The sequence below is a fragment of the Perognathus longimembris genome, chromosome 19, assembly GCF_023159225.1.
Source record: "Perognathus longimembris pacificus isolate PPM17 chromosome 19, ASM2315922v1, whole genome shotgun sequence".
Classification (NCBI taxonomy): Eukaryota; Metazoa; Chordata; class Mammalia; order Rodentia; family Heteromyidae; genus Perognathus; species Perognathus longimembris.
The window spans coordinates 19,784,364-19,800,986 of record NC_063179.1 but is presented as its reverse complement, the minus strand read 5'-3'; the positions used below and the strand labels follow the sequence as shown (position 1 = coordinate 19,800,986).

General features: G+C 40.0%; 1 protein-coding gene across 1 annotated transcript in view; it reads right to left on the bottom strand.

Moving 5' to 3' along the window:
- Nucleotides 1-16,396, bottom strand: part of LOC125367465 (sperm flagellar protein 2-like) — a 47,603-nt gene extending 31,207 nt beyond the window's left edge. The window contains exons 1-2 of the mRNA XM_048368138.1: nucleotides 16,331-16,396; nucleotides 1,109-1,211 (exon numbers count right to left, since the gene is read on the bottom strand). Coding sequence (XP_048224095.1) covers nucleotides 1,109-1,211; nucleotides 16,331-16,388 — 161 coding nt within the window. The 5' untranslated portion in view covers nucleotides 16,389-16,396. The remainder of the gene's footprint in view (nucleotides 1-1,108; nucleotides 1,212-16,330) is intronic.
- Nucleotides 16,397-16,623: the final 227 nt, after the last annotated feature.

Genomic DNA, 16,623 nt, shown 5'->3' with positions numbered 1-16,623 from the left:
TCTATTTTTTTCTGAGGATAATAGCACAAAGGAAAGGGGAGAAAACAGTTCTATTGGGCTAATGATTTTTGAATACTGCTGAAAATAAATTAGCATTAATTTGAACGAGTATTAATTCGACTTAACTCAAAATATTCATTTTAATCTCAATGACTACCACCAAGAAAATCACTCCAAAATAATGTAAAAGAAACAATAAGTAAACTAATATATTAGAAAATATATCAAACAAAATAAAGGAGTAATGGAAGAACACAAAGGAGAGAGGAGTATAAAGGAAACAAATCAAAACTGGCAGAATTCAATCCCACCTGCTCCATGATTACATTAAAAATATGTGGATTACATAATTATTTCTTCCTAATTGCCAATAGCAGAATTCAGTATACAGTCTAACTATATTCTGCCTACAAGAGTATATACTCTAGATTTAATGTATTTTGCAAAACCAAACTGCTCATTACTCATAATAATCAAGAGGTGGAAAGTCAAACATCCATCTATATGTAGATGGATAAAGAAAATACAGTATGTCATACTCATATAACAGAAATAAATCATTAATTAAATAGAAGTAAAGATAATATGAATGGTTAAAAACATTATTTTAGGTGGAAAACGTCAGCACAAAATGTCATATGTTTTCCTATTCCGTTGATATAAACTAGGTAGAACAGTCAAATTCATAAACAGGAAGTAGGGTCTCATGAAGTAGATTAGATTCACTCAGATAGGAAATACATTAGGAAGTACATGGAGCTCAGTAGTTAGTGGTGGTAGTTGCTAATACACTTAATATATGAATGTTCTTTAAAACTATGCCCTATTTTTATTAGCTAAAGTTCAATTTTATAGTTTTGAAACACAAATAATACTACTATATTACAATATACTAACCTATTTTACACTAAAAGAAGGAAGAATCATTTAACAGAAGAGGAAATAAACCAGTTTATCATTGCAAGAATATGGAAGATATTAAAACTGAATCCTATCTGGAGATAAAGTCTTTGTGGCAACCATGTAACTTTCTTTTTTACTCCTGGAACAATAAATATTCAAGTGTTTAGAAAAAGACTTTTTTAAAAAACAAGAAAATCTCACTAACCTGCTCTCTGAAAATTCTGAAAAATCATCCTGAAGTTCAAACTTGTTCAGAACTTCTCCAATCAGGTAGCCATTGGAAAATACCTTTGCAAAGGACTTGGGATCTAAGTTTTAAAACATTGGGATAGAAAAGTAAATTTAGTGTTGCGATGTAATGTTTACATACAGTCAAACCCCATCATTTAATGTAACTCAAAATAGTTTGCTTCTTGAAACACCTTTAAATAAACAAAGTGAAAGATTTAAATTGAACAGTAGACCCACAGATCCCAAAGCTAAATCAATAGCTTGATAAGCTTTTGAAAGAAGAGGAAAATAATTTCTGATCAAAATGATAGAAAACACAGCCAATAAAATGTATAAATAAGTTTAGATGTAAAAACAAAGCTTTTTAAAAACAAAAACAACATTCCAATACTTAACTTGTCCTTGACTCAATGAAAGTAACACATTTTAGATTGACAAGTCAAGTGAAATCAAACTTATTAAATGAAGACTTAAAGTTAAACCTGCAATAGAATGTTTGCGTTTGCTAAAATCATTTTTGCATTTTAATGCAAACACTATTGAACATCTCCATATTTAAGTGCTTGCTTCATGTTTCCAATTTTCATAATCCTTTTCTTTGACCTGTGCAGTGATGGAAACATCCCAGAAGAAAATTCATGTTGAAACCAGAAAACTCTGTGTTGTAATGTTGGTACTAGCTATTTGACCTTGAGTAAATTGCTTAATCTTTCTGAGTTTCTGCCTCTTCATATCTTGAACAGAGGTAACTAGATCTATATTTTTCAGAGTTGTTCTAACTTTTGATTAGCATATTATGACTGATCCATATAAACATAAACATACACATTCATGGAGTTAACATGATGTATATAGCATAATGTTCAAATTGTGTTAAACATCTCTGTGTCCTCAAACATCTCAAAATCCTTTTTTCTAGAGTATTTCTTATTGTCATTTGTTTGTTAGTGGTACTGAGGCTGAACTGAAGGTCTCAGGCTTGGTAGGCTAATATTTTACCATGATGTCCATATTCCCAGCCCACATTTCCACTTTTTGAAATGTACATTAGGTTTTTTATTTTACTTTTAGTATTATTTTTTTTGCCAGTCCTGAGGCTTGGACTCAGGTCCTGAGCACTGTCCCTGGCTTCTTTCTGCTCAAGGCTACCACTCTACCACTTGAGCCACAGCGCCACTTCTGGCTTTTTTCCATATATGTGGTACTGAGGAGTTGAACCCAGGGCTTCATGTATATGAGGCGAGCACTTTACCACTAGGCCATATTCCCAGCCTTATATTTGTTTTTTTAGAATGTGTAGTCACCGTTCTGCACTCTTAAATTTCTTGTTCCTGTCTCACTGTAGCTAAGTAATGGTTGACCGAGCTGCCGCCTTCCCTCCCCTTCTTACTCTATAGTCTCTGGTAACCACCATTCGACTTGAGCTTGTAGACGACACTAATTTTCCTTTCTATGTCTAGCTTATGTCACTTCAGGTAATGATCTTCACTGCCAACTATGTTGTAGTTGTTAAAGACTAAGGATTTCATCCTTTTAATTGTTGTTGATTAGAATTGCATTGTTAAAAATTGCAGGTATGACATGAGAATCACTGGGTGCCATTTCTACTACATACACAGGGGGAAGCACAAAATGATAAGGACATTTTAAGCTTCCAAAGAATATGCTTTTTTGAAGAAAAAAATATCCTTTGTTTGGGTCCACTTGTAATTATTTTATGAAATGAAAGATGCAGAATTATACAACACTTAAGTATAGTATCTAAAAACTGATAGACAAAATAAACATTACCATAGAACAAAGCTATCAAAGTTCAAGTGATTTCACAATCTTCCATAAATTTTGAACATTCTTCCATTCTCCTCTTAAAAAATTATATTTTTATTACCATAGTTACCAATCAATCTGCAAGTTGAAAAGGAGAAAGTGTCTTGATTGCTATGACCCCTTTCATCATTCTCTCCCATTTTTCCCAATACAGCCCTTATTCTTTATTCAACAGCACTGAAAACACTAGACATGATTGTAGTATCAAATGCTCAGACATACCAGATCATTCTATTTTGTCTAGCTGACTAATGAAGTGGCTAGTAGAATATGAAGAATAGACTTTTTTGTGACTTGTGGAGTTTCTGCTTTGTTACCGTGGCAGGATTTTGAGGTGTTATGCCTTAGAAAGGTAACTGAAGAAAGATTTTCTCAGCAGACCCCATGTCACGGTAAGCAAAAGGTTCTTTGGCTTATCTGTTATCCATCCACAATTTTTTTCTCATAGAACTCAATTCTATGAAAAATACCCCAATTCTTACATTGACAACAAAAATGTTTGAAAAGATGTGAACCATTCCCTTTGACTCAACTCACTGAGAGGTGAGGCTCAGAGCTCTTAAATCTAACAATGATGGTTATGTAAGCTTGAAGAGAAAAAAATAAGGAGTTATGAAGCTTTTAGTATACAAAATGCTTTAGTAAAAATAATTATTTGCAAACACATAAAATGAAAGTTTCTTAACACATACATTTGTTCTCAGACATGGTTTATGGAAGAATTTATATTTATTCTTACTGAAATTTGAGGAGGGCAAGCTTATTCTCAAGCAGATGCATTTATCATAATTTTAAAACTACTTGGGGCAGGATGATCTCATTCTATACAATGATGCACTTTTAAAAGAGGAGCGTTTTGATGCCCTTCCTTATTGGTCTCATTTGAGCTTGCAAAACTGTGTCATAGTTTAAACCACTTATATTATTCTTGGGCAAAATGTACTTAAAGAACTAGTACCTCTGCTTCTATCAGAAAGAAGTGATCCATCACTAAATCAGTGCCAACTTCTCCTTCCTTCTCCAAACTCCTTGTTAAGTTGGGGTGCACTATCTTCAGAATGCCATTTAGTTTGCCTTCTGTCTTCTACCTCTTTTGTCTGCCCTTCCCTCTCTTCTATTTTCTTCAGTCTGTCTTCTCTAGACCTGCTTTATTCTCTTAGTTTCCTAATGAACAATTTCACCTAGACTGATCATTAGACTATGACATAGCTTTCTTCCTGGCTGTAGGCCTTTAGGCATTTGGTCTCATTTCTGGTGTTTTCTGGTGTATAGTTTCCTGTTCAGGAATTGTTGCTATGTTAGCTTCAGGTAATCTCCACCACTTCCTGCCTCTTTCTAGAGATTGCACTCTGACCTGCTTTTAGGGTTGATTGCCTACTTGAAATCTGGCTCATGAATAACTAGAGGATAAATGAACTCAATCTCATCATTATCAATGAAACGGATAAATGGCCTGTAGCAAACTATTCGCTAAAAAAGGTCACTTGAAAATTAAATTGTAATCCATCTCCTTTGAAATGGCATGGCATATTAAAAGAGCAATTCCAATATGAATAAAATAGAAGGGCTTGTGGTATAAAAGTCAAATAAAGACAGGACACACATGTATTTTTACTGTCAGGATTGTTTGCCACAAATAACAAGTTTGACAAACAACAAAAGCAAAAGGGGAAAGTTAATTAAGACAAGAAACAGAAAAGCATGCATTCAAAAAAATAAGCATGGAAAAAGATGACGAAAAGCATCTTGAAAAACATAGAATGAGAAGCCCAAAAGGAAAGAGAAAAAGGAAGAGGATAGAGACAAAAGAAAAAAAGGAAGATTTATTTTTACTTTTGGTTTGCTGAGTATTTGTTCTATAAATTAAGTCTGTACTAACAGAATTAGTGATGATTTGAATCCAGAGAGTAAATAATGAATAAGAAATCAACAGACCACAGTAGCCTAATGATAATCTTCATTCTATCCCCAAGTGATTTTCAACTGGGATTACAATTGTGTAGCAAATACTCAACACTGCCTCTACTCGTTTAAGCCAGATATCTGGTGGATCCCATCAGTGAAGTTTCTTTTTAGCAAAATCTTTGATGTAGGCCTCTGTGGTAAGACTATAAGGCTCAGACAGCAGATGAAATGGTTCATGTACTTCTCTATCAATGTGGCCTCAAGCCAGCTGCAGAAGGCCCTGAAAGCCATCTACATTCCAAAGTAGTAAAGAATAGAATGCAGGCACTGGAAAAAAGAACTTTGTTCTAGTTGACTCCTTACTCCCATACAAGTCCCTTAGCCATGAGCAATTTAGACAACTATTGTTCCTCATTTGTAAAAGTGAAAGAGTGGTAGACTCTAACTCTTAAGGGGTATTTAGAGAATTAAGTGATAGGTTTACATATGTAGTGCTTAACCTAATACTAACCTAATACCATAGTAAATGTTCAGTGACTAATATTATTGCTGTTATTTTCTGATTTAAGCATATAGGTAGCATTACTTACACAATCTGCGTGTCTAGTAATAAACGTTCAATGACTACAGTTTATGCATACTCATTCAAATATTTCAGTATTGAGAAAGCAAAGATAGGACATTGTCCTGAAACTTGGATACAGGCCCATGTATAGGACAAAATAGGATACAGCACTAGTTCATATAATCTTCAAGAATCAGTTGATTTCTATAGTAAAACAGTATTCACCTTCAATAGGGTAAATAAAGATTAAATACCTCCTAGTGGTTATAGTCAGGTGTACTGCCAAGTGAATAAAGGACAAATTTTGAATGTTCAGAGCTCTCTGGGTTTTGGAATTACAGATGAGGGACTGTAAACCTACACCACTTTAAGCTTATGACCTTTGCTCCTCTTTCACTACAGAAGAAAAATCCCAGCTTGCATTATAAGCATAGTTAAAGACCCAAGCAAATGTGCTTTTACTTGAGAGAAAGAAAAGCTACTTTTGATGGCTGGGAAGTGATGCGCCTTACGAGGCCTTGGCATTCCTGGGAACTGGCGCTGTGTTCTTGGGTAGGCCTTGGCATTCTCCTGTTGAACACAAGCATTTCTCAGCACCCACATCTGACAAGGCCACTTGGTGGCCCTGATGGGTCAAGAGAGAAACAGAGTGCTTCTATAAATGTGTTAGAAAAAAAAAATATATATATATATATACACAAAAGTGGCCCACAATCGCCCTATTCACTAATATGGATGATTGTGGGTGCTTTATTAACAATGAATTCTGCCTTGCCCCATTCTATCCCTTTCTAGATAAGATCTCTTTGAAAACCAAGTCACAGAGTCAGGTGCTGGTGGCTCATGTCTGTACCTTTTGCAGCTCATGAGGCTGAGACTTGGAGGATCACAATTCTAAACAAGCCCAGGCAGAAAAATCCCATGAGAAGCCACGTCTAACTATTTAGCCATCTTTCCTGGAAGCTTTCCTTTGAAATACTGGAACTGGAGCCCACCTAACTCTTATAGCAATGTCCCACAGGTCCCTTGTGGATGTTCTTCCACTGAAACATCTCAGTAAATCCAACTATGTGCAGCTATCACTGGTTTCTACAGTCTTTGGATTACCTGACAACATTTCTTTCAGTAAAAAGCAACATGGTGGTCAGCCTTTTCAAACTGTCTCCATTGAAGGCTTTCTCCATATTTCTCAAGAGTTACTATCTGAAATTGAATGTGTATATCATAACTCCATTCAATTATGAAATAGTGGGTATCCTTCTCTTCTTGCAAAATTGTATCATAAACCTTTGGCTTTGATATGTGCACTAGCCAACCTTCTGCTAGTATTGGCTATGTGGATTTCTAGTAAATGAAAGTAAAGCTGCAATGTTAAAAATTCTGCTGAGATAGCAAGAAAATATCAACATGTTTTGCTTTCTACTAGAAACAACATATTTTCTAATGACTCTGAAAGTTCACGTTTGAGGAAATGTGTAGCTCAAGGATATTCAATTAAAAGGAGTACTAAATGGTAGCAAGCCTGGTACTCCAGCCTCATAATTCTACAAAAAACCTCCAAATATATCCAATGTAATTCATCTGCCAAAGAAAAATTAAATGGTGTGGGCCTTGGCTCATTTTTTGTTGCTACTACAGAATACCGTAGCAAATTATATAATATATATATATATATATATATATATATATATATATATTTTTTTTTTTTTTTTTTTTTTTTTTTTGGCCAGTCCTGGGCCTTGGACTCAGGGCCTGAGCACTGTCCCTGGCTTCTTCCCGCTCAAGGCTAGCACTCTGCCTCTTGAGCCACAGCGCCGCTTCTGGCCGTTTTCTGTATATGTGGTGCTGGGGAATCGAACCTAGGGCCTCGTGTATCCGAGGCAGGCACTCTTGCCACTAGGCTATATCCCCAGCCCCGCAAATTATATTTTTTAATTTAATTTTTTTTTCAGTTTTAGAGGTATCAAAGTGTTGGCATCTGTCAAGAGCTTTCTTTCTGCATCACAACATGGCAGAAGGTGGAAAAGCAAGAGTCTGGAAGCTGAGAAGGGATAGGAGCCAAATTTATAATTTGGTCAGGAGCTTCTGGGTATTAGCAAATTTCTTCCACAGTGATTACTTTAACCCATTCCTTACCACAGAGCCTTTCTGATCCAAGTACTTCCTGAAGATTCCATTGTTTTTTGTTTTGTTTTGTTTTGCCAGTCCTGGGACTTGAACTCAGGGCCTGAGCACTGTCCCTGGCTTCTTTTTGCTCAAGGCTAACACTCTACCACTTGAATCACAGTGCCACTTCTGTCTTTTTTTTTCTATATATGTGGTGCTGAGGAACCAAACCAGGGCTTCATGTATGGGAGGCAAGCACTCTACCACTAGGCCATATTCCTAGCCCCAAGATTCCATTGTAAATACCATCAGGATGACTACTAAATTCCAATGTGAGTTTTGGAGGCGACTGTCAAACCATGGCAATTGCTAAGATTCTTTTTCAGATCTAAATTATATCACTCTATAACATTGTACAATCATCACTGCATTATAAAATATTTTATATATTCAGCAAGGCTTTGATATCTCTAGACTTAAAGTCTGAGACTCGATTTCTTTATTTAAAAAGTCTAGATCTAGGAATAAAGCAACCAAGTTCAGTTAATGCACCAGGGTATTCAAATAAATATGCCCATAAATTTTAAGGCAAATTATAGAAAACAGCATTCTCCAAAACAAATACTACAAATAGTTTATATAAAGGGACTACATTTTCCCTTTATAAAAAACACCTCTAAAAAAAGAACAATGAAGGGTTACCAGAGTAATAAGTACCTGCCTAGTAAGTGTGAGACCTAATACTCAAACTCCAGGACCACTATAAAGCAAAAACAGAAAAACAAAACACTAAACAAAGAGTACAGATGAGTTTCTAAAGCAAAATTTAAAGATATGCTCTAGAATTCACATAAGCCTTGAGTTGAAGCCATATTTTGTCACAAAATATCAACAATAGTAACTGTTAGCATTTCCCTAGCCTCAGGTCCTCAGCTCCTCCCACTGGCCCCCAGATCCACCCATACCTAATGAGCCACTCCTACTCACTACCTAACTACTTCCCCTTTACCCCCAGAGAGAAGCTGCCACCTGGATAAGGTGCAGACGCCAAGTAGCTCCCTCTCCCGTGGGAACTATGGCTCCACTAATAAACCTCCTTATGAACCTTCTTCTCCTGTCTGTGATTATCTCCGCACGGTCCTCTGGGATGGCCGATACCTATGCTTTCATTGGTGCCGAACCCGGGATAGGGTCCTTGGTGGATTTGCTCCCCCATTTCTGGGGGGTCCAAGCTGCCTCCGGGACCTATTCTGCTGTCCTAAGCCCACCCAGATGACCACCGAGGTAACTTCTCCTGACCGAGCGCTCTACTTCCATCCACCATGACAATCTACAAATTTGCCCTCACACCCAGGGTAAGTGATCATCTAAATGAGGGCTCAGATCAGATTTTCCAATTTACCATAGGGCCACAGGGCCGTGGCTTCTGGGCCACACCAAAAATCTTGGCGCCAAGTTCCAAGCCCCACTCAATGACTATAGCATACGGCCACAGGGCCACACTCCACACTCGGTCCAAGACACAGTGATTGGGGTGATGATTCCATCGCTGATTGTCTCTCACATTTCAGCTGACCAGAATAATACTGAGGATGCTTGGTATTAACTCCTCAGCTCCTCTAATCACTTACCATGGGAGGGGCACAATCATCCACCACGACAGATTTGAAACTCCAACCAGGGTGAGTGACCATTAGCCAGGAGCTTGGATTTTCTCTAGTTCAGCTCTGCTGGTCACTCATCAAGTGGGGAACAGTCTAAAGCTGCTCAAGTTTGAGCCCAATCTTACAAATTTGGAATCTAATACAGGACTCACATAACTTCTATGCGCACTCGGGCAGATGGAGTTCTCTCTCTCTCTCTCTCTCTCTCTCTCTCTGTCTTTTTGCCTCTCTCTATGCCTGCCTGCCTGTGATGGGCTGGTACTAGCTTCCAAAGGTAACAATATTTGTTTAACATCTATTGATGTTTGTTAAGCTTGGAGATTTGGTTAAGTTCTGCTGCTTGTTGGCTAAATCCTGTTTTCTCTAGCATTGACCACAGGGTGGACAATAAAATTGGTTTTAGCAAGCGCCATCTTGGTTCCATCAAGGTTCCAATAACTCTTGGAGGTGGAGCCCACCCATCCCCCAGGTAATGGGCATGCCAAATTCCTCAAATTCCTCCAGGCAGGGCAGGGATGTGGAGACTTGAGCTCCCAGTAACCCTGCCCCCCACCCCAAACTCTAACTATGGCCTTGCAATTCAAATGTACCTTGTAATTCAAATGCTGTAAGGTGAAGGTGTCTTGTTGTGAGCCTGCTAAGGATCTGACCAGCCCCACCGCCATTATGCCACCGTGCCACATGTCTGTGTTCTGTTCGTGTCCTTCTCCCATCTCCTGGACCATCTCTGGTCTTAGCATCCCACTTCAGCTCCCCATTGGAGCTAAACTGGTTTCTCAAAATGTGGCTTCTTCATTTCCTCGCCAGATAATCTGTGAAAACTTTTGCTTCCTAGGAAAAGGTTTTTGTTTCTAACTGACCACGTGGTTCTAAAATATGGGCAAAATAATATAAATTTGCCACTGGAATTCCAGAAAACTTACATGGCCAATTTTTTAAAAAAATTCTAAGTGCTCCCCAAAGCTTGTGCACAACTCTCTGTATGTCTGTTTGTCTGTCTGTTGCTAAAACATGTAAAAACTGCCATCATGGTTTCAAAATTACTTGCTTTTGACTACTATTTTAACTTACTTAAGTCTTTGCAGCCTGTGGGTGGAATCACAGTGAACAGCCTGGAGGCAATCCTGACTCTTATCACCAGACTCCAAGGAAAAAGAAAAAAACTCAGGTTCTAAACCCAAACTGATCATGTTTGGGTGCAAACAGATGTGTCTTAAAAAAAAAAAAAACTCCAAAAGGTTCTAATATGCTGCACGTGGTATAAGTACAATGATGTAAAACCAGTGTGTTATTCTTTATGTCCATCTATGCTAAAAGTCAAGTGTGCATCTGATCCTGACAATTCTTTGGTATAGACTAAGATTTTGATTCTCCATTTTTTTCTCCTGTGCTCTCATAAACTCTTTAAGGTCAAGGGACCAGAGTGCTAGCCTAGATTTTCCTGATGCAGGATGAATATTTGGCTTTATAGGATTCAGGTCAACGTGTGCTATCTGCGTGGATTGTGGTGGTTTGTGGCTACAGGGGTGGCCACAGGGTTGCATTGGGGTAGCATTAGTGTCTTCCCCCTCCATGTCTCAGAAACTGTTGTGGCTGCTGCAGAGTGCAGACTTGGTTAGCCTTTGGTCTGTGAGGATTTTGTGACTAGGAAGATGGTTAAAGGCCCAAGCCTTCTACAATCTTTTAAAGTTGTCACCCTGCTTAAACCAGTAGGGTACCAGCCTACAAACGCCATAGTACTCAGAGTAAGCAACCAGGGAATACTGGGAGATTTCAAATGTTTTTAACCAGTCTTGTGTAGAAATTTGCAGGCAACCCAGCAGGAGGTGTGACAACCTGCCCAGGGGACTCTGAGAGATGACTACAGCCTTGCCCAGATCCAACCCATCTCTCATGCCAGCCTCCATCACACATGACTAACAAAGCCTGCTGATTCGGGATGGAAGACACAGCCACTTCGGATCTGCTAAAGCTGAGACTTTTTACATTGTCCTGACCCTTTGCCCTCTTGATTTTCATTCATTTCTTCCACCTGCCAGTAAGGTTAAAGGATATGATTTGATTTGATGACATATGGATCTCATTCAGTCTGCTGTTTTCTAGGTATTGCAGCAGAACTCTAGCAAGTACTTGTTGGTCAATTCTCAACAAGATACAGGTAAGCTCTATTCCTATTGTTCTCCTGTTGCTATAATTGGAAATAAAAAGGGCTTTTATGGCTAAGACTCCTTGGATTGCAGTTTGAAGCCAGCCCAGGCAGAAAAAAAAAATATCCTTCTAAAAGTCCATCTCCCAACTAACTAGCAAAGAGCCAGACTGGAAGCTTGGCTCAAGAGAACCAGCCAAATGCTGAAAGCGGCACCATGGCTCAAGTGGTAGAGCACTAGCCTTGAACAGAAGTGCTCAGGGACAGTGCCCAGGCCTTGAGTTCAAATCCCGTGAATGCCAACTGGGACAAGCTATCCAAGCAATGAGCACCTAGTCCTTTAGGACGAGGTCTATCCTGACAACAAGGAACTATAGAGAGGAGTAAGAGGAGATGAAGTCTCATCTTAAATGGAGTCAATTTAAACTTGCCCTTTCAAAATTAATCAGAGCTTGGAGATCAAGAGGAATATTTGTTTATCCACCTAATGTCCATACCTGTCCATTTTCCATCTGAACTGAAACTTGCATTCTTGCCTTTGTTATTTGCTATTTGTATATATATTTGTATATATATATATTTGTATATATATATATATATATTTGTATATATATATATTTGTATATATATTTGTATATATATATATATATATTAACCTCTGACTGGTTACTCCCAACCAGTCCACTATCCCTAAATACTTCCTTCCTGCCCTCAGTCCAGTTATTTCTCCTTCCTTGTAATGGGCCACAATTGGGTTTATGTTCCAAATGGAACTTTTCTGGCTTGCGCCAAGGGTGTGTTCTCCCATGTTGTTCACGTTAACTGGTCCTGTGAACTTGTCAGCCTTTTGCCTGACCTTTTCAAAAGTCTCTTTTAACAGGATAATATCCCTCACCGAGGTCGCCACCTGGGAACTTGCAGTTCAAGGCCATGCTCTTACTACACTGCTGTGCCCAGCATAGATCTGGACTCTGAAGACCCCAGCCCCAGGTACTCCTTGATGTGCCCAAGCTGCAGGAGGTAGCCAGAGGACACCAGACACCCATTAGCCCTGATAACCATATTGTGGAAATGATGAGGACTTTTACCAACCAAACTGTCAAATACTTCTTAGGCGGTACCAGGCCAAATAACGAATCAGGGACCCCTGACTACTTTGCCCCTTTTCAGCAGGAAGTAGTTCCAGAAGAAACAACCTCCGCCCATAATCCCGGCCTGGTACCCCTCCTCTGTTATTAATAAACAACAAATGGGGGAATGTTAGCATTTCCCTAGCCTCAGGCCCTCAGCTCCTCCCACTGGCCCCCAGATCCACCCATACCTAATGAGCCACTCCTACTCACTACCTAACTACTTCCCCTTTACCCCCATAGAAGCTGCCACCTGGATAAGGTGCAGATGCCATGTAGCTCCCTCTCCCGTGAGAACTATGGTCCCACTAATAAACCTCTTTATGAACCTTCTGCTCCTGCCTGTGATTATCTCCACATGGTCCTCTGGGATGGCCAATACCTATGCTTTCAGTAACTTCAATTAATGTAAAACAATTCCCCAAACTTGCTTAAAGTAATGGAACTAAGCTTCTGATATCACACGGCTAAGATAGAAAGAAAACAGGTGAACTTCTCAAGATAAACAATTCAACCTAAAGTAATATTTTACTTTTGCCTCACTCAACTATACTCCTGTAATAAAAAATTACTACATGCCAACTGTTTGATAGGCACTCCACTTATGGAGAATATTCAGTTATGGTATTCAGTATTTTCTTAACACAATCTACTATCTTTTATTTCCAAGGTATTTTCCAGGAGAAATGGCCTGATTAAATCTAACTCAGAGGATTATTAGCTTTGTTTCTTAGCTTGGAATCTTCCTTTGTTGGGATTAATTAATTCTCCAGAGACTCCAAGGACTCCTTGCACTACCACTTTCTTAAGTACAAAATGACTATTCTCAAATGAGATTACTGGAATACATTTTCTCTGCTGTAGATATCCAGTCCAGTCCAGGCAACAAAAAATGAATATAATATGCTTTATCTTGATTGTCATCTGCTGTTCAGAATAGTCCAGAAATAAATTTGCTCTTGCTGCCTCTCCAACAATGGAACCATTAATAAGGAACTTATTTGGCCCTATTATCCTAATTCTTTGGCCCACAAGCAATGAATACACTGAATCATTCCTAATTAAACACTAAGTTGGGCCACTTGACTCTTCTGTTTTTTATAAAGTTTTCATTTTTCATGCTATATTATATACTTTTTCTTGTCTGAGAGCAATACAAGCAACACATTAGAGACATGTACAAAGGAAAGCTAGCAATCTAGGACCTCAACATGCATTCATTTCTAGCATACTTCCCCCCACCGTTATAAAGCACTATGTGCATGCACATGCCAACTGCCCAGTTCATGTCTTTGCATACTTGTCTCCAGACCCATGGTTAAAAACATCCATCTTCACATCTCTGTTTCTAGTTGCTACGAACTACAGTTCTACTAGGAATAATGAGCTGTGGCCCTTTGATTTTGCTTGAGCAAAACACTGAAAATCATTTAGATCAAAACTTAGAGCAATCAAGTCATTCTTTCTATAGTTGCACAGAAATGTATCATGTGAAGAAACCATCATTTATCTGAAGAATATTCAGATTATCTCAGGTGTCTCCTTTTGCCCCTGTAATTAATAAAATAATAAGCATCCTACTCAAATGTCCTTTCGTATTGCTGTTTTGATTTCATGTGACAGATGCTGACAAGTGATCTTTAGCATACACTATTTATCAGTCAAAGGATTTCTATTTATTATCTTATTTAATCTTGATGTACCCTGATAAGTATCACTTTAGTGCTGTTTTTAATTATGATGAAATTTGGGAAATAATGTGTCTAAGCTTACCAATTAATAATGATAAACGTTTTCAACCCAGTCCAACCTTCAAATCCTTGTTCATTTTCCCAGAAATAGGCAAATTACTTTGTTCAGAGCACATTCATTGGTCCTCCATGATATATCCACAAACTGCTGTTTTCCATTGCACAGAAAACATTATCTAACAAGGAGACTGGAGCAGACTGCTTTTCTTTTTTTCTTTTCTTTTCTTTTTTTTTTTTTTGCCAGTCCTGGGCCTTGGACTCAGGCCCTGAGCACTGTCCCTGGCTTCTTTTTGCTTAAGGCTAGCACTCTGCCACTTGGGCCACAGTGCCACTTCTGGCCATTTTCTGTATATGTGGTGCTGGGGAATGAACCCAGGGCTTCATGTATATGAGACAAGCACTCTTGCCACTAGGCCATATTCCCAGCCCCAGACTGCTTTTCTTTAGGTAAAGATCCTATCTTGTCTTCCTCCAGACAGTGAGTTGACTGTGTTCTATGTACCTTGAAAAGCCCTTCACATTGGAATTTGGTTACCTCAAATATTACCCTCTTGGACATTTTTTTCTCCAGTTGAATATGTATTTCTGGCAAAGGAGAAGGAATTAGCATCTGTGTGAACTGCTTCCAGGTTTATACATTGGGAAAACAGAAGCTGGTAATTTTCCATTCATAATTTGTGGTGTTATAATTCTTACTTTAAAAACTCTGGAGGCTTTTATTCTTCAAAGAATGGAAGTCATTCTTCCTCACTGTCCCCAAATCAAAATTTCCCCAACTGTGTAGAATTATAATAGTATCCACTGTTTTTGTATGTTTTATTAATTTTATTTGTTCCCCCCCCCCCCCCACTCCACGCAACTCAGTGTTGTGATCTTCAAGGCACTTCTTAAGCACTTGAGCAAGGGCTGTGTGTTTTTACTAATTAAAAAAAAAAGTTCAATTAAGCCATGTGTAACTTCTGCTCCTTTGGCAGAGAACAGCTTTAGGGCCTGATATTGTAGCTCAGATTTCACCATAAGAGAAGAAGAAATAAATGCAAAAACCCTAATACCCTGAGGTCAGCACGCATTTCAATTGAGAACTCACCCGAATCACAATGGAGTAGAACACTGGGGAATAATTTACTGCTGTTCTCAGGGTCTGGATGGGCTTTGGCCAAGAGACTGGGGTTTATGTCTCAAGAAACTCAGCTGGACACAAATGCTCAGTGTTAAGTTCCTCTTGCAGATAATAAATACCTCCCACCATCAGAGGCACTGCAGAGGTAGCTGCTTGCAGGGACCCCCTAAGGCTCAACTGGCACCACTTGTACCCCCGGCAACAAGCTGACAGTTATACAGTGGGGGGCAGACAGAAGAGGCCTTCCCTGAACATCAGCTGGAAATGAAGACATCCCTAGGGAACCAACAGAGCTGGTGACAGAGCGCTTTGTAGTGCTGGCTGTCATCGAATCTGCAAGTGTATAACACTACCTTGGGAGTGTGAGATTTAGGGTCCTTTAGTGGGATACCATCAAGTTGGTGACTAAGCCAAGCTTTGGGCAAGGGTAACCAGTGCCAGTGATGGCTAGCTAGTGTGTGTGCAACTGGAGCTTAACATTCCTAAAACTGGTCATGGTTAACAGATTAGATTCCACATACACACCTGTCACAACACCCTCCCGGCTCTCAGAATAGGACGAGGGAACTCACAGCTCCTTTAGGGGGTGACTCCTTCAGGAGCCTCCTACTCCCTTGGCCTGCCAGAACCTTGTACTCCTGATGGGATGAGGCAGGGGATGCGGGAGTCACATTGAAGAGAGCCCACCCCACCCCTAGGTTCCCTCTCCATAGGAGCAAAGCTCCCCCTCCCCAACTCTGTGGACTGTTTAGGAACACACAGTAGGTCAGAAGCTCTGGGGGTCCACCTTGCTGATGGAAGGGCAATGAGCACCCTGGGATTGGCGTGGGGCGTGGGGTGCAGAAGCGCTATGGGGCTGGGCTTGCCTGGCATGTGTGCTCCCCCCTCCCACCCCATAATTCCCCCCCACCACCCCGGCTCCAACCTCCCCGTCACCTTCCCAGGCCCTCGGGACGCCTCGCCCCCGGCCCCGGTCACTCACTCACGGTCCGGGACACGCTGAGCTCCTGGTTGAGCCACTGGCAGAGGATCTCGGACATGGCTGGCCCGCGCCGGCCGGGCACGGCCAGCAGGCGCTAACAAACTTGCCCAGCCCGAAGCTAGCCGGCCCGCGTCCTCCTGTTGCCAGGGCAACCCGTTGCTAAGGAAGCACATCCAAGCCAGAGCTCGGTGGTGGATGAGGGAAGAGGAGACACCCGAGCTGGGCCGCGGGGGACTGAAATCGGGTCCTGCCCCCTGTTGGCTGGTAAGACCCCAGTGCCTGCGCATGCGCAG